Source organism: Brienomyrus brachyistius, chromosome 15, assembly GCF_023856365.1.
Source record: "Brienomyrus brachyistius isolate T26 chromosome 15, BBRACH_0.4, whole genome shotgun sequence".
NCBI lineage: Eukaryota > Metazoa > Chordata > Actinopteri > Osteoglossiformes > Mormyridae > Brienomyrus > Brienomyrus brachyistius.
This window is the reverse complement of record NC_064547.1, coordinates 599,451-615,911: the sequence shown is the minus strand read 5'-3', so window position 1 is coordinate 615,911 and position 16,461 is coordinate 599,451. Positions and strand designations below refer to the sequence as shown.

The 16,461-nt window shown below is 45.0% G+C and overlaps 2 protein-coding genes and 1 long non-coding RNA gene across 5 annotated transcripts in view; 1 reads left to right on the top strand and 2 right to left on the bottom strand.

The window, feature by feature from the left end:
- Positions 1-12,582, top strand: part of LOC125708643 (homer protein homolog 3-like) — a 32,295-nt gene extending 19,713 nt beyond the window's left edge. For all 3 annotated transcript variants that reach the window (XM_048976331.1, XM_048976329.1, XM_048976330.1), the window contains 5 exons: positions 892-1,028; positions 2,889-3,045; positions 5,563-5,673; positions 7,439-7,519; positions 9,395-12,582. In XM_048976331.1, the coding sequence (XP_048832288.1) occupies positions 892-1,028; positions 2,889-3,045; positions 5,563-5,673; positions 7,439-7,519; positions 9,395-9,580 (672 nt within the window). In that variant the 3' untranslated portion in view covers positions 9,581-12,582. The remainder of the gene's footprint in view (positions 1-891; positions 1,029-2,888; positions 3,046-5,562; positions 5,674-7,438; positions 7,520-9,394) is intronic.
- Positions 6,248-6,860, bottom strand: LOC125708646 (uncharacterized). Its single transcript, XR_007382523.1, has 3 exons — positions 6,732-6,860; positions 6,524-6,653; positions 6,248-6,295 (listed from the first exon to the last, which is right to left on the bottom strand). It is a non-coding gene; the product is annotated as an uncharacterized LOC125708646 (long non-coding RNA).
- A 1,002-nt stretch (positions 12,583-13,584) lies between the features above and the next one.
- uba52 (ubiquitin A-52 residue ribosomal protein fusion product 1) lies at positions 13,585-14,984 on the bottom strand. Its single transcript, XM_048976332.1, has 5 exons — positions 14,840-14,984; positions 14,236-14,347; positions 14,048-14,134; positions 13,844-13,946; positions 13,585-13,739 (listed from the first exon to the last, which is right to left on the bottom strand). Exons 2-5 carry the CDS (start codon positions 14,336-14,338, stop codon positions 13,646-13,648), a joined length of 387 nt encoding a protein of 128 aa, XP_048832289.1. The 5' UTR covers positions 14,339-14,347; positions 14,840-14,984; the 3' UTR covers positions 13,585-13,645.
- Between the last annotated feature and the right edge of the window lie 1,477 nt (positions 14,985-16,461).

The window sequence follows — 16,461 nt, the reverse complement described above, 5'->3', positions numbered from 1 at the left end:
GTCCAGGCTGCTCTGAAGCCCTGCTTCATCTTTAAGGACATGAGTGGTGGGGGGTCCTGGCTGCTCTGAAGCCCTGCTTCATCTTTTAGGACATGAGTGGTGGGGGGGGTCCTGGCTGCTCTGAAGCCCTGCTTCATCTTTTAGGACATGAGTGGTGGGGGGGTCCTGGCTGCTCTGAAGCCCTGCTTCATCTTTAAGGACATGAGTGGTGGGGGGTCCTGGCTGCTCTGAAGCCCTGCTTCATCTTTTAGGACATGAGTGGTGGGGGGGTCCTGGCTGCTCTGAAGCCCTGCTTCATCTTTAAGGTCATGAGTGGTGGGGGGGGGTCCTGGCTGCTCTGAAGCCCTGCTTCATCTTTTAGGACATGAGTGGTGGGGGGGGGACCAGGCTGCTCTGAAGCCCTGCTTCAGCTGAATGGATGTGGGGGGGTGGAGGGGGTCCGGGCTGTTCTGACGCCCTGCTTCAGTTGACATGACCTCCAACTTTCAGGTGCATTCAACCTGCCATTTTATTAGCGTGAACAGCTGGGATGTGACAGGGATTACTCTGCTGTGTGTGAAATCCATCCATCCATCTTCCATGGCCGTTTGAGACCCCTGCTGTATGGGATAAACTCCAGTCCTGGGAGGGCGGAGCCCAGTGTAGCTTAGTTCTTTCAGACCCCTGTCATACAGGGTCTTGGAAAGCCAGGACCCTATCCCAGGAAACACAAGGTAGAGGGCGGGGGACATATCGCAGAGAACCCATGAAATCCAAATAAATAAGGATATGCTTAAAAAGCTTCGCTTTTGCTCCTGTGTTGGGCATTGAATGGCAGTGTTTGCCCCACTCATCACCCAGGGTCTCTGTGTATCTATTGGAGACTTCAGCATCCTCCTCTTCCTCCTGCAGGACTTTTCCGAGGACCGTGAGACGCCACCTATGGTCTCCATCAATGGGCCTGGTGACGACAAGCTGTTCCGCAGCAAAAGCGCGGACACAGAGCTGAGCGCCGAGAAGGAGCGGATCAGGAAGATGCTGTCTGAGGGGTATGCCCCCCCCCCCCCCCCCCCCCCCCCGCGACGTAGCCACTCTCACACATGTCTCCTTTGTAACCTTTGCAGTTTTGCTTTTCATTTTCTGTGGCTTAAGATGTGTGTTGTGTTGAAGGCATTGCCCACCCAGCAGATCACCCACCCCCTCTAACCCTGCAACCCCCATCATGCTCAACAGTGATCTCTGCCCCCCATCACCATCGCCACCCCATCACTGTCACCACCATCCCCATCACCCCCAATTACCTTCACCACCCCTTCACAGTCACCACCCCAATCACCTTCATCACTGTCACCACCCCAGTCACCTTCATCACCCCATCACCGTCATCACCCCATCATCTTCATCACTCTCACCACCCCCATCGCTGTCGCCACCCCAATCACCTTCATCACCCCCAATCACCTTCATCACCCCCAACACCGTTGCCACCCTCCATTGCTATCACCATCTTCACCCCCCATCAAGATTTAGAGATTAAATATGAAACATGATAGGAACTATGTGAGAAAGTTAGAGTGCAAATGCTACTTCGTAGAAGTACAGCATAGTATCATTTTTGTAAGATCAAGGCACCTTCTCCACCGTTGCTAGCATTTTGCTGGCCCTTTCTAATGTCTGAGTAGTTAGACATAAATCACAATCTCCTTTTTTCATTGTTTTTCATGGGTTTTATCCATGTGCCCTAATTTTCACTATGTTGAAAATGGTATTTCCTGGCTACCAGGGTTAGGGTTTCCATCTTGCCTGATGTTTCCTGTATTTCTCCTGCCACCACGGGGCCCTAAATGGGGCGACAAAACCAAGCAGCTGGAAAGCAACAGTCTGCTTTTAATCCACTGAGTCACCCATACTGTACATTAAAGTGTCTGTGTGACTCGTCTGTCTCGTCGATGATCAGCCCTCCACAGTTTCTCCACCCCCTCCTGTCTGTTAAAGGTTATTTTAATTCTTTCTTTTCAATGAAAGCTGTCCTGTATTATGGCTCAAAATACTTTCAGAATCCAGTTGCTATACTGCACTATTGTGTCAAGTTTCTCAGTTCCTCAGCCTCCAGTACTTGACAACCCAGATCAGTGTAACAGTTAAGAGCTAGTCCACACACCATTACGCATGCAGTACATAAGAAATTTACAAATGAGAGGAGGCCGTTTGGCCCATCAAGCTCGTTTGGGGAGAACTTAACTAATAGCTCAGAGTTGTTAAAATCTTATCTAGCTCTGATTTAAAGGAACCCAAGGATTCAGCTTGCACTACACTAGTAGGAAGACTATTCCATACTCTAACGACACGCTGTGTAAAGAAGTGCTTCCTCATTCGTTTTAAATTGTTCTCTCATACTGAAACTGACCTGGGAAAGGAGCCAGGTTTGAGGGCCTGGGTCATGGCTCAGGGACAGTGTGTCTATCATGGTGGCGGGTTTCTGGATGAAGTACAGATGTTATTACAGAAACTCCTTCTGCAGTTCCAGAAGCCGTGCATATGCAGTACACAGTACATGCAGTAACTGTAAAATGCCCACCAGGATAAATGGCTAAAAACACAAGAAGCGTCAATAGACAAAAACACAATAAACAACATGAACCACACATGACTTTCACAGCTCAGTGGCTGCAAAGTCATTCGTTTATGGCTGCACCAATCAATAAAAAGTTATTTCAGAGCATAAGAGACCCTATTTTATGTTTATCTGTGATTAAGCCCCCCCCCCAGACCCTGTGCTGGATAAGCCACCGGAAGGCAGCTAGCTGGATGTGACTCCTGCTTCTGGGGCTTCGCAGCTCCCTGGGCTGGCTTAGTGCCGATTCCTCCAGTGGAGGGTCTGCCTTTCACTCCTTGTTGATGCTCTCCAGGTCTGTCTGTGAGATGAACCTGGAGGCAGAGCTCTTCACCCTGCAAGACAGCAACGCCAAGCTGGTGGCTGCTCTACACGAGGCCAACACCAATGTGGAGCAGTGGAAGAAGCAGCTGGCTGCCTACCAGGCAGAAACGGAGAGGCTTCGGGACCAGGTGAGTAGAGACCTGGGCCCTGGTACAGGGCAGCTGCCTGCTGAGGTCACAGCCCGGGCCCTACAGCAGAGCGGCCGCCTGCTGGGGTCATAGCCCGGGCCCTACAGCAGAGCAGCCACCTGCTGGGATCACAGCCTGGGCCCTGGTACAGGGCAGCTGCCTGCTGAGATCACAGCCCGGACCCAACGGCAGAGCGCCCGCCTGCTGGGGTCACAGCCTGGGCCCTGGTACATGGCAGCTGCCTGCTTGGATCACGGCCTGGGCCCTAGTACAGGGCAGCCACCTGCTGGGGTCACAGCCCGGACCCAATGGCAGAGCAGCCGCCTGCTGGAGTCACAGCCCGGACCCAACGGCAGACCGGCCGCCTGCTGGGGTCACAGTCTGGGCCTTGGTACAGGGTAGCTGCCTGTTGGGGTCATAGCCCAGACCCAATGGCAGAGCAGCCGCCTGCTGGAGTCACAGCCCGGACCCAACGGCAGACCGGCCGCCTGCTGGGGTCACAGTCTGGGCCTTGGTACAGGGTAGCTGCCTGTTGGGGTCATAGCCCAGACCCAATGGCAGAGCAGCCGCCTGCTGGAGTCACAGCCCGGACCCAACGGCAGACCGGCCGCCTGCTGGGGTCACAGTCTGGGCCTTGGTACAGGGTAGCTGCCTGTTGGGGTCATAGCCCAGACCCAACGGCAGAGCGGCCGCCTGCTGGGGTAACAGCCCTTAAAGGCCTCACTGCACCAATAAATTAGTTCTTAGTGCTCAGCATAGCCCAGCATAAAGCTTTGTGTAAAGTTTAATGCTTCTTGCATTGCTTTTGCTTTACTCCTTTATCAGTGCAGCACAGGGGTGCTGTCAGCCAAATCCCATGCAGATTCCACACGCAAACACAGACCCAACAACCATACAGGTCTGAGGCAGCAGATGTTCCCACTGAGCTAGCTTTTACATCATGCAGTTTTGCCCTTTCACCTGGTTTTGTCTAGTTTATATGCAGTGCCTTCGTCGTTTTAGCTTTGCTTCTATCAGCTTCCAAATCTGACAGCCCAAAGTTGTTTTTAGTTAAGACCATTTTAGTACAAATATCTTACAGTATTTTTAAATGTGTAAAATATTATGCAAAGGTGTGCTGTCTTCGGAAAGGCCTGAGTGCATCCCGTCTTATTTGAGTCCCGCTTTTGCAGCAGGGTTGACCAGGTGGTTAGAAGTAGTTCACGTCCCGGGGGGGGGCAGCATGAAGGGAGGGGTTTTTAGGACACTGATATCCTACTTCCACTGTCCCAGTTAGGAGACATGAAAAATTACCACGGGGAGCTGGCAACGGATCGTTTACATTTTTTTTTCTCTCCACCCAGTTAAAAATAAGTCTGTTTCTCTCAAGATTTCTGAAACCCTTTTGGGTTGGTTGTTTTTAATTTTATTTTTGGGGAGGCTGTGACATTGCAGGACAGTCCTCCATCTCCACCACTTTGCCATGTGGTCTCACCTCCCAAGCTATACTGAGCATCATGTGTTTTGTGAATGGTGTTAACCAGGGCTGGAAATCCAGCTTGTCCACTCACTGGAGGTGAGTAATTCAGATGAAGAGCAAGTGCAAAAAAATTGCATGTCAAACTTCATTTTTTACTGAACTAGCCTGGCTAGTAGTTTGCTAGTAGCAAAAATTCTCAGCCCCCGGTGACAGTATGGGAGTTTATGAAGCCCTAAAATGCAGTCCTCCATGACCCTTCAGCCATGAGGTCAGCTTGTTTTCGAGGGAAGGCAGGCCCCCAAGGGTGTCTCTGTGGTCGCTCTCTCAGCCTCTCACAGGGCTGTCCTTGATATCAGGCCTTTCCCCTATGACCCACTGCAGTGCCTCCTTGATGTCAGGCCTTTCCCCTATGACCCACTGCAGTGCCTCTCAGGAGGAGTGGCACCCTTTTGGCTAGCCGACGCCCCGCGGCAGCTTTTCTAGAACCGGCAATGTCACTGCGGTGTCACGCGGACCTCATTCAGGCCGATTCCAGGGAGACGCAATGTGTAAATGTGTCGAGGTGGACGATAGATATGACACTTTTCCTTTATTATAAAGGGGAAACGTATTTCTACTCTGAAGATAAACGCATGCACTCTCCAGTGTGACAGAGAGATGATGCGGACTTTAGCGGCCTGCCTTGCAGCTACGACCTTGGTGTGAGCTGAATGCTGCTAGCTGACTCTATCTGGGAGTTCCGTTGCCATGGAGTGGGGGGGGGGGACTGGTCATGGTTCCTCGACTTAGTGACCTGTCAGGGGCTCAGCGGTACTTTGTGTGGGGGGGCTATCGATCTGGTGGAGAGGAGTCTGTTCTGAATGCTATTCACTTTCCTGTCAGCGGCAGTGGGGGGGGGGGGGGGGTGGCTGAAGACAGCAGATTACCAGTGGCTACATGATGGAGCGAAGGTGAAGGCAGTGGGAGGGGCTGAGCGTGAGGTCAGTGAAGAGCATGGTCAGAGTACAGGAACTTCCTCCCCCATTTGGGCAGTGAACTGTCAGCCTCCTTTCTGACAGGTGGCGGAGCTGGAGGTCCAGGGCGGGCAGCATCCCCCCAGCGACATGATAAAGGAGGAGCTGACCCAGTCCCTGGTGGAGCTGGAAGCCCTGCTCAAAGAAAAAGACGAGGTGAGGGCGCAAGGTGATGCAGCGGCCTGCTGGGGTGACGGATCCGAGGACCCCCTGCCATATTACAGCAACTTCTCTGCAGTGTGATTATTGACTAGGCAGGAGTTTAAAGCGGCTGGTGTTGAACAGCTCATTCATTATCTGGAATCCGGAGGTGAGAAATGTTTCAAATCTGCTTTAATTAAAATTGGGAGCCATAACATGGAATCACTGCGGCTGGAGACTTCCAGGGTGTTTTGGATCAGTTTCCTCCTGAGTTAAGTGCACATTTCGGCAGGTCTGTAAACATTGATGTCACACTCATGCACTGGTGGTTTTTTCTTTGTTTTCTGAAAATGTAGGAGAACCTGCAATGCAGTATACAGTAGAAACTGATTCATGCCACTAATTATAGAAACAACTATACAAAGATGCCATTTTTATAACTATAATAATGCTTTGTACATGCGGTAATATAACAATTAGCCTTACTCACATTTATACCGTTTGCCATTATGACAAACTAACCCTGTGTTCACTCTGTACCCCAAACCATAACTTTATATGCTACCCTACATGCTAACCCAGTACCCTGACCCTATATGCAAACCCAGTACCCTGACCCTATATGCTAACTCTGTACCTTGACCCTATATGCTAACCCAGTACCCTGACCCTATATGCTAACCCAGTACCCTGACCCTATATGCTAACTCAGTACCCTGACCCTATATGCTAACCCAGTACCCTGACCCTATATGCTAACCCAGTACCCTGACCCTATATGCTAACCCTGTACCCTGACCCTATATGCTAACCCTATATGCTAACCCTGTACCCTGACCCTATATGCTAACCCTGTACCCTGTACCCTGACCCTATATGCTAACCCAGTACCCTGACCCTATATGCTAACCCAGTACCCTGACCCTATATGCTAACCCAGTACCCTGACCCTATATGCTAACCCAGTACCCTGACCCTATATGCTAACCCTGTACCTTGACCCTATATGCTAACCCTGTACCTTGACCCTATATGCTAACCCAGTACCCTGACCCTATATTCTAACCCAGTACCCTGACCCTATATGCTAACCCAGTACCCTGACCCTATATGCTAACCCTGTACCCTAACCCTAACCCTATAGAGGTGTTCGAACTGACTCGTTCTCTCTCCAAAAGCAACACCTCACAACAAGAAGAAGCAGCAGCAACATATTTAGTTTTCGTGTAGTTTTTTGTTAAATATGCCTGAGACGTGTTGTGCAGTCAGATGTAATAACCAGAGAGGTGATAAGCCAGGTCTGACATTTCATAGATTTCCAGCAGACCCAGAAAGATGCAGTAAGTGGAATGCGGGTTTCAGACAGGAGAATCGGCAGCCTTTGTGCATTATTTATAAGTATGATTTATTAAAATTTGATTTCAGTTTGCAGTCCATTCAATTTGTCTCCTTTTTCCATGTACTGTACCTGTTTAATGGCAATTCTAAGGGAATTTTAAGTAAAAATGGACATTGAAAGAGAAATAATGACTTGAATTATATTGTGATAATTATTCATGTCATTTGATATGACGAAATCACTTGTTTACGAATATGGATCATGTTCACCAGCCTTGTTGACGAATATGAATCATATACACTGGCCTTGTCGAGTTTCTGTTGCTATCTGGTCTTGCCTGAAATATCTAACATATCTAGTTAAATGAAGATCAGCATCAACCACAGATGTGGCACTAATGCAGTTCACCACGATCTCATCAGCTGCACACCTGTCTTTCAGGAAATCAGCATTTTGCATAGTAAGAAATCCGGCATTCATCAGCTGGAGAAGGAGCGCGACGAAGCCGTCCACAGGCTGCAGGTGAGCGTCTGCCACCTCACCCCCCCGCAGCACCAGGGCTCTTTCTATCAGTAACTTTTCCCCGGATGACAGGACCACTTGATTCTCAGCGAGTAACATGCTTACTCCTGGGGCTTTAGCCATCTCCCAACCCCCACCGACAAAAATGGAATGTCCATCTCTCACACCCCACCAACAAAAAAAATTTTAAAACCGGATTTATCAAACCTACTGTATGCACATTCCCCCTCAGAAGTCTTGGAACTATCTTGTGAATGTGTGTATGTGTACAAACCTGAGATTCTGCTTAGTCTCCACCCACAAATAACCATAAATGCTCAATACAAATGAGCCGCATGCTCATATAATATGCAAATCAATCCTGTTTGCGGCAAAGTCTGAGAACGTACATTTTCTAAAGATGTATTTATCACACGCGTGCGTATGTTACAGCTGCTTCTAGTACTAATGCACTTAGATGTCAAACCGCATTTCATTGTCAGAGTACCTGTACTTTGTGTAATGATAATAAAGCTAAATCTTAAAAAGCACGTTGAATAGCGACACATTCCACCAGCACTACAAAACGGCCCGAAAAGAAAACCGGCTGGATCTGAAAATAGAGAGAAAGAAATAACTTTGCACACAGGGCCAGTGTGAGTGTAACTGCGAGGGGCAAAACCACGTCTTCGCCGTCAGACTTTGACACGCGTACAGTATCTGTAACGGGTGATGTCTGATTATGTGGTCTTGCACCAGAGCAATTGGGAGATACTGACGTGGTACGTGATACTGAAAATGAAGGAATCAAGTTGACCCAGGCCATCGAGCTACTATATTTGTCAATGTCATGTTGGCATCACAGATGACTGGCACATTAATAGATTGAAATGGCTTTCAGTTGACAAAGTAGCCTAATTAGCATTCATTTCATCTGCATCTGCTGTTGTATGCGGTGTTGTTGTGTATTTGATAAATAGATTTGATTTGAGGTACCCTTATTGCAGGGTTAGTGCCCTGGATATCACTGCAAATGTAGCTTTCACTTCTGCCTGTTCACCCATGGCATAGGGAGACACACATTTTTTTTTTATTTTTTTGTGACCAAATTTTTCTTAGATTTTATTTATTTATTTGTTTATTTATTTATTTATTTATTTAAACAAAGATCAAAATGGAACAAAACAGAACATACGCCACCCCCACCCCACTCCAGGGAGACATACATTTAATGCAAACAGACACAGTACCAAGATATCATACAGTGCAAACAGTAAGATGGTGGGGAAGATGGTGGCACAGGAGGTAGTGCTTTCGTTCAGCAACTGGAGGGTTGCAGGTTCGAGCCCTGGTTCCTCCTAACCCCATCAAAGTGTCCTTGAGCAAGACACTGAACCCCAAATTGCTCCCGGTGAGCAGGTTGGCACCTTGCATGGCAGCCTCCGCCACCGGTGTGTGGATGGGTGAAATGTAAAGCGCTTTGAGTAGGAGTAGGAGTAGAAAAGCGCTATAGAAATGCAGTCCATTTACCATTTAAACAAATAAGTAAACATATTCTTGTTGATCCATGAATGTCGCCACATTCACATGACTATAGGAGGGTGAATTAGGTGGATCCATGTGTGTGTTATACAGCATTAGCATTGGCTTTTTTACCTAATATTTAAATGTTAGAGGCAGGGCAGGTTTTAAGCTCAAATATTACATTTTAAGTGTGAAGGGGAACACAGTGCCGGGCTGCACGCCTTTGGTTAGGCTCCGCCCACCTACATATGAATGGTGGAGGGCATGTCGTCGAGTGATGTGCCTAAAACCACACAATGCAATTGGATGGCGTGAATGTTGAGTCACAGGCAAACCTCAGGCCTTCCTCTCCCCTGGCATGTGATCCTCCAGCACCTGGAGATGCGGAACGTGGAACTGGAACGGCGTGTGGAGAAGGCTGAACAGGCACTGGCTACATCCCTGGGGGAACAGGACCGGACTGAGCACGAGGTGCGGAGGGTCATCGACGTCCTCGATGTCAAGATCTTTGACCTGAATGATTTACGGCAGAGCCTGGCCAAGCTGATGGAAAAATAGTCTAACATCCTGGAAACGCCAAGAGAGAGAGACGGAAGTTAAGGGCTGGTCCAGACTGATGATGCAAAAGCACAACAAGCCTGCACAAGGAAGGAGAGAAGGATGGATGGAAGGAAGAATGTAAGAAAGGTCACTCTACTGCAGATACTGCACTCATCCAGGCCAAACTGGTCTGTGTGGGGACAGCATCTAAGTGGGACCTTAACATCGTTTCAGTTGAAAATGGGATATTTTCTCATCCGTTTATCTTTCGTGTTACTATGGCTTCACAGGGCTGAATATTAATGGGCTGTGTATCTTATTAAACCTGTCAGTATTAACACCAGAGAATAAAGTCAAACATTTATCCAAGTTTAGAGTTCATCAGTGATTGCACTTAATATACAACTGCTAATCATATTATTAGAACAAGCGTATTATCACTATTATTGAAAGAATTTTGGCCAGTTCACAGAGACAATTATTATGATTATGATTATGGTTCCCTGAATTGGTGGGAATAAAATGAATGTATGTTGTACAATCTTGGTTTAATTCTAATCTGAGAATATCTGTCATTAGTCAGGGGAAGGTTTGTTCAGGTGGAAGACGCTGTCAGTCTGCCAGAGCACGGATAACACATCCAGCGAGTGGATAACACCTGTCACTCACACGGCCTGTGCACATCCCTTTCTAAGATGACTAATGACAAATACTTTCATTAGAAATTAGGTAATTCATTTCAGTGATTTTATATATTTAGTCACCATGGTAAATTAAATAGTCAGGTTACCATCTCAATGTTTTTTTAACTGTGATGATTGACACTATTTTTATTTTAAGGGAACCTACACAAGTGTGACATGCATGAATGAGATATCAGTTATTGAAGCCAAAAGATCAAATTGCTTGTTGCTTTGTTATAATACTGGGTCCTTATTATTATATTATTATATTGTATGTGGTGAGTGAGATAAGATCCTTGTTTTATGTTTAATTTAGAAGGACATGTTTCTCTTAGTTTTTAAAATACTCTAAAGGTTTCATTTACATTTTCTGTTTACAAGTTACTCTTAATTTGTCACACAACATCTGAAACTGAAATAAATTGCTTGTTTACAATTAATAACAAAGGTATGTCTTTAAACACTTTCACAAAGCACTCTTTTGCAATGCCACAAGTTAAATCTCAGCATCCGACAGTTATACTCGGTGGGCAAACAGACAATAAACGCAATGCTTTCTGCTGTATGTTACTGATATGCGATTATTACGAACTGTACTTTCATGTATTTCTGAGAGAGAATCCACACATCTGGCAATGTGTGGCTTTAATGGAAATTGTCATGGAAATTTTCATGGTAAGACTCATGCTCGCATTTAGAATAACTGTGTTTTAGCGCTCCTGACACTAATGCGGTCAAACAAGTGAAAGCCCTGAAAAAAAGCCTCTCAGGGTAACTGCAGGTGTGTGAATGACTGGCCTGGTAATTCAGACATACCAAAGACTAGAGTTCACATTTGCTGCAGGTATGTTTCCGAATCACCTTTCAATAGGAGTACATTTTTCTCACTCAATGAAAAAAATACACATTTATTGCATAGGATAATTTTTAGATAATTAGGTAATTTGCAAGAGAAAGCTGATGGAAACCTAGGAATTTGGTAACTATATGTCGGCTTTATTTATTGAAATGCACGTACCCACCACAGCATGGAGTGCTAAGCATCATTGGCTCTTGTGATTCGTCCGAGATTTGTACATGGTGGTAGTTTGAGTACCGAGAGTGTCTGTGGAGTAATGCTGACTTGGTGAATGTGTTTCTTATTTGTAGGTCTCAGGTGTCTTAAAAGTGCTTGTTGTATGACATATAGGCAATTCACTTTGGCATATATATATATTTTGAACATTAAAGCAGATGGATGAGTTTGGAAGGTAGATCCCAGTTAAAGTGAAGCAAATGTGCTTTGTGCCACTTAAGTAAAAATCATTAATTAACAAGAACATGTGGACTCTACAGGTCCCATTTGTGCTACTTACACATGAAGTATGAGGCGATCCCTTTCAATCACCTTTCTCCTTTGAAGGTTTTCACAGCTAAAGAAATTTATGTAGTAGTTCAAGATGTATGATTTAGATTAATCGGGTTTCTTGTTAGTAAACTGTTCTGCCAGATAGTTCAGGTTAATGCATCTTCTGCTGAAATAATAATTAGTTACTTTTGCAGTTATGCTTCATCAAGCTGCCGAAACATATGAATATGCAAACCTTTAGCTAGATAGCACTGAATATGTGTACGGTAGCTTGCAGTTTGGTGTTCTCTCCACAGGTAGCAGCAATTAGGAATTTATAAATGACGTTATATACTAAGGTGTTATGACAGAGAGAAGGGATGTACAGTGTGTCCACATGGAGTGCAACTCAAAATTTGAATTTGTCTGGAACATATTTAAGGATTTTTATTGAATATGGATCCATAATAGAAGTAGCTTGGCAATGTTAGAAGTGTGTTCATGTTCTGTAAAGGTCGGTAGGCCTGTGCATGCTGTTACATCGTATACTTTCTATGCAGTCTGCAAACCATATTTATATTCACCCAGTTGGACTTTGTGTGATTTATACTTTTTGGTCCTGATGAATAAGTACTGTATTGTCCAGGGAAATTAACTTTTATCATGTTTCCACTATTTTTTGTTAGTAAGAACTATGTTATATAAATAGAAACACTTTTGTAAAAAGTGATTGCTGATCCATGATGTGTACGAGACTTGTGAGTAGCTGCAGAAAGCGTCTTTTGTTTTTGTTGCATTATGAACAATGGCATGATGTGAGGCGAGTCTCTCTCTCGTACTTTCATGTTTTTTTTAGGATGCCCAGATATTTTTTGCAGTGCAGCTCTGGGGAACAGAAAATGAAATATTATTAATTCCACCATATTAACATCTGACAATTATTCAAATGTAAAAAAAGAACTGGGAACTATAAACGGTCCCTTTTCCTATTAAAATAACAAAATGTGAAAGGTGTGTTTATTGCTTCTGTTATAAGCCATTAGCCAGTAACATTGGGTCTCGCAATCAGAGTGTATTTGCAGTTATCGCAGCTGCACATTGGCTTAGTGAACGGAGGTGCCATCTCAGCACTGCAAGGTCGTGTCTCCTCTTCCATATTTTAACAAGGTGGCTCTCAAGCAGATGAGTGACACTCGCATGGGCACATGGACAGCCTACAATGGATTAACATGCCCAGTCTCTGCTTTGTGCTGTTCTGCAAAGAGACCCAGCAAACTAACACTAAAAGCACACACATACCTCCCATTCCTTCACCTCCAACAATGTCTGTTTTTTAAAGCAGGACAACTACGAGACACTGAGCTATAATTTCACTTCAGTTGCTATTCTTTCTGGATCAGCGGTTCCCTGTGTAATTGAAAAAGCTGAACTAGTGGGAGTGAATTACATTTGCACTTTTATGAACTAACAAACTATTTGGTAGGCTTATGTGACTTGGGATTCACTGCTCAAATGTTCAGAATGACCCAGATTCAGCACCCGCTAACCTACTGGTGATGTAAGGTGAAATGCATTTGACCAGTTTTGCGTTAGCAAAAATACTCAAAACAAGTCACCTGTCTGTTTAGTTTTATCAATAAGCACAATGCTCCAGGATTAGGATTACAGCACTCGGAAGAGAGTCTATATCCTTAGCAGGTTTTAACTAAATGGCAATTGCGCTTAACTCAGGTCTTTTGCGGCTTAGTGTGACATTCTAATTATCGGACAGCAGATTGCCGACCGTTTCATCATAGCCAATTCCTTTTACCGGCTGCCTGACACAATGACCTTGATCTGAGTACCGCAATTGCCCTCCAAGGCTACAAGTTCCATGAAGCTTTGCTGCCACCTGGTGGAAAGAGAGATCTTGCGGGAAGCAAGGCCTGAGTCCAAGTCAGTGTCCAGATGACAGGCATTTTTATCATCGTCACACTACTATTCAAACAAAGTTGAGAAAAAACTCCAAGATGTTATTTCAAATGTTTTTTATTTACCAACTAGTGAACAAATGCAGAGCAGCAAAGTCACTGTCTACTTGAGCTTCTTCTTGGGACGCAGGTTGTTGGTGTGCCCACACTTCTTCTTACGGCAGTTAACAGCACGGGGATGAAGGCGGGCGTAACACCTGTGACAGATGGAGACGCAAACCCTGCTCAGCACCCACACAGGCTCCTGCTCTCTTAGGAGCCTCCAGCATGTATAAGACTATCCAGCAGGTTGAACACTTACTTGCGGCAAATCATTTTGTCGCAGTTGTACTTCTGGGCCAGCTGCCTAAGGGAAGGCTCGATGATGCCTCCACGCAGACGCAGCACCAGATGAAGAGTGGACTCTGCAGGGAAAGTCATATTAAAGTAGGTGGACGGCACATTATGCATCCTTAATTGTCCACACCAACACTTAAAACCACACAGGGAAGTTCAGGTATCTTACCTTTCTGAATATTGTAGTCTGAAAGAGTGCGTCCATCTTCAAGCTGTTTCCCGGCAAAGATCAAACGCTGCTGATCAGGTGGGATGCCTACAAGACATTGATTTTACTGGAGGGTGGAAGGGAATGACTGACCAGTCTTAAAATTGAAAGACAGCATAGCACCGTATGTAAGGCAGTAATCTAGTTACCTTCCTTGTCCTGAATTTTTGCCTTGACATTTTCAATAGTATCGCTTGGCTCCACCTCAAGGGTGATGGTTTTCCCAGTTAATGTTTTCACAAAGATCTGCATCTTTGCAGGCTGTTAACACACAAATTCCGGTTAAATACACAAGTTTACGCAACCAGAGAGTACAGCAAAGAGAAATGCAGAGCCGATACATTTCATTGTTAACGTGACGTAACGCCAAGACCACGCCGCCTATCGTTCGTCTGTTGAGTGCTATTAATCAAGCTGATAAAATAGCATAATCTCTGATTAATTATAATTTTAATGTTATTGTCAAACACTCATCTGTCGTCGAGCAAATAAGACAGATCGCTCTAGGACAGTACTGCCACATGGCTCAGTGAAGACCGTAAAAGGCTAACTAGCTAGCTAGCTAGCTATACGGCGAGGCCTATCCGACGCGCATATAGTACATTTTTAATTATATTTATTTAGTCTATAAATGAACACCCCTGCATTCAAACCATAATACAGCGCATTATAGTTTTAGACCGTTACTCTGGCACCATCGGTAGCTCTTAACAGACGTTTCCACAAAATTCAGAGACACGAACCGACACACACCTTGCCAACAGCCGAGCCGGAGCGAAAAGAGGCTGACGGAAAAGGAACTTCGTCGTTTACGTCACTTCCTGTTAACGGGGCCGCCACAGTGACGTCGAGTTAGTGCCTTCAGTCCATGGAGGATTTGAGCGCGAAGTATTAACCTTGGTGTGGTTTTCCACAGTGTTTTTATTCGTGCAAAATAAATTAATTATAATACCAAAAGTACACTCTTTTTCATTTTTAACCATATAAGTGCGATCCGTTGGCGCCCCGTCGTCGGTTATTGTTCCCGTTAGCTTACGAGAGAGGCTCCAGGCCCTCGCGACCCTGCATATGATCCGTATATCAAACTTCCATTTATTTACGTCAGGGTTACGGTGAACCAAGCATGGGAAATCACTGAATATATGGAATATCTTTATCCTTAAGACATTAAATATTAAATCCATTCTTTCTAACGATGGAATATTGGTAGAGATTTACATGTGTTCAAATTACTGTCTTGCTCCTATGACATTTTTTTTCTATTACTGTTTATTGAGAGGTCTTACTAAGCAATAATGCGATAGATATACATAAATGCCATTGCTAAGACATCAGATTGAGTGATGGGTGGACTGACATATGGGGATGTAATTTTTGCATGTGAGAAGACTGTGTTGAAGGTGACGTGTCTCTTTTACATTCGTGAACTTCTCTGCATGATTAGCATTAGCCACATTGTTGCTTGTAAGTGGCAACACTTTACCACGGCGCATGAAGATTTCACATCCAAGCTTCCATCCCCAAATTGCATTACTCTCTCCAAATGCGGAGTGATGTCATAGACATCCTCTAAAGATAACGTATTAAAAGAAGCTGCAGTGTATTAAACATTTTGTTGTATAGTATAAATACAGTTGAGTGACAGTCTACAAGAACAATTGTCATCAATTAGTAAACAAATAATGCGTCTTACAGTTCGTTGTCTTGACAGCACAGCTTGAAACGTATAACAATTAAAAACTAGACCAAAATAGTCGTAGCAGAAGTTTTAATGTTGCACCACAGAAAAAAAACTACGTAACATGTGCATGCCTGTAAGTCCCTGAACAAATTACAATAATTATTCAGGTCCCCTTGATTAGATAAACGACTCCTTCCACACGCCCCGAACTATCTCTATGTGAATCCCACTCTCACCACAAGGTGGCGATATAACACGAGCAAATTTCGAGTCAAAAGCAATCCGGTTCCCATTCCTTTCCTGCAGTGTTTACATCTTTCTGCAACAGAAAGAAAACAGACGTATTGCTCAACGATTTATCTAAACTGTCAATAAAACCTTTACAAGAAATGGAAAACATGTTGACGAAATGTTAATGTAATTTACTGTTGTTCAGCACACGTTTACGTTAGATCGGTATTATGAATTAAGTTTCATTCATGTTATATGGGAATATTTGAGTATGCTTTTCTTTTTCAGAGTCCCCCCGCCCCAGCATTATTTATTCATCCATTCCCTCTTCGCATGTTTTCCCGGCTCCTCATTCTTTTTCCTTTGACAGCGAGAGCTTTCTGGAGTCGCAAACACGGGCTCTCCTGGGTGCAGCAGCACGGCACCTCACCAGGACGTGCAAGGTCAGCTTGTTTTCACAGGA

Coding starts and splice junctions, on each gene's coding strand:
- uba52 (XM_048976332.1), bottom strand. CDS start 14,338: ATGCAGATCTTTGTGAAAACATTAACTGGGAAAACCATCACCCTTGAG. Junction 14,135..14,235: donor AAAAATTCAGGACAAGGAAG/GTAACTAGATTA, acceptor AATGTCTTGTAG/GCATCCCACCTGATCAGCAG. Junction 13,740..13,843: donor GACAAAATGATTTGCCGCAA/GTAAGTGTTCAA, acceptor CATCTGTCACAG/GTGTTACGCCCGCCTTCATC.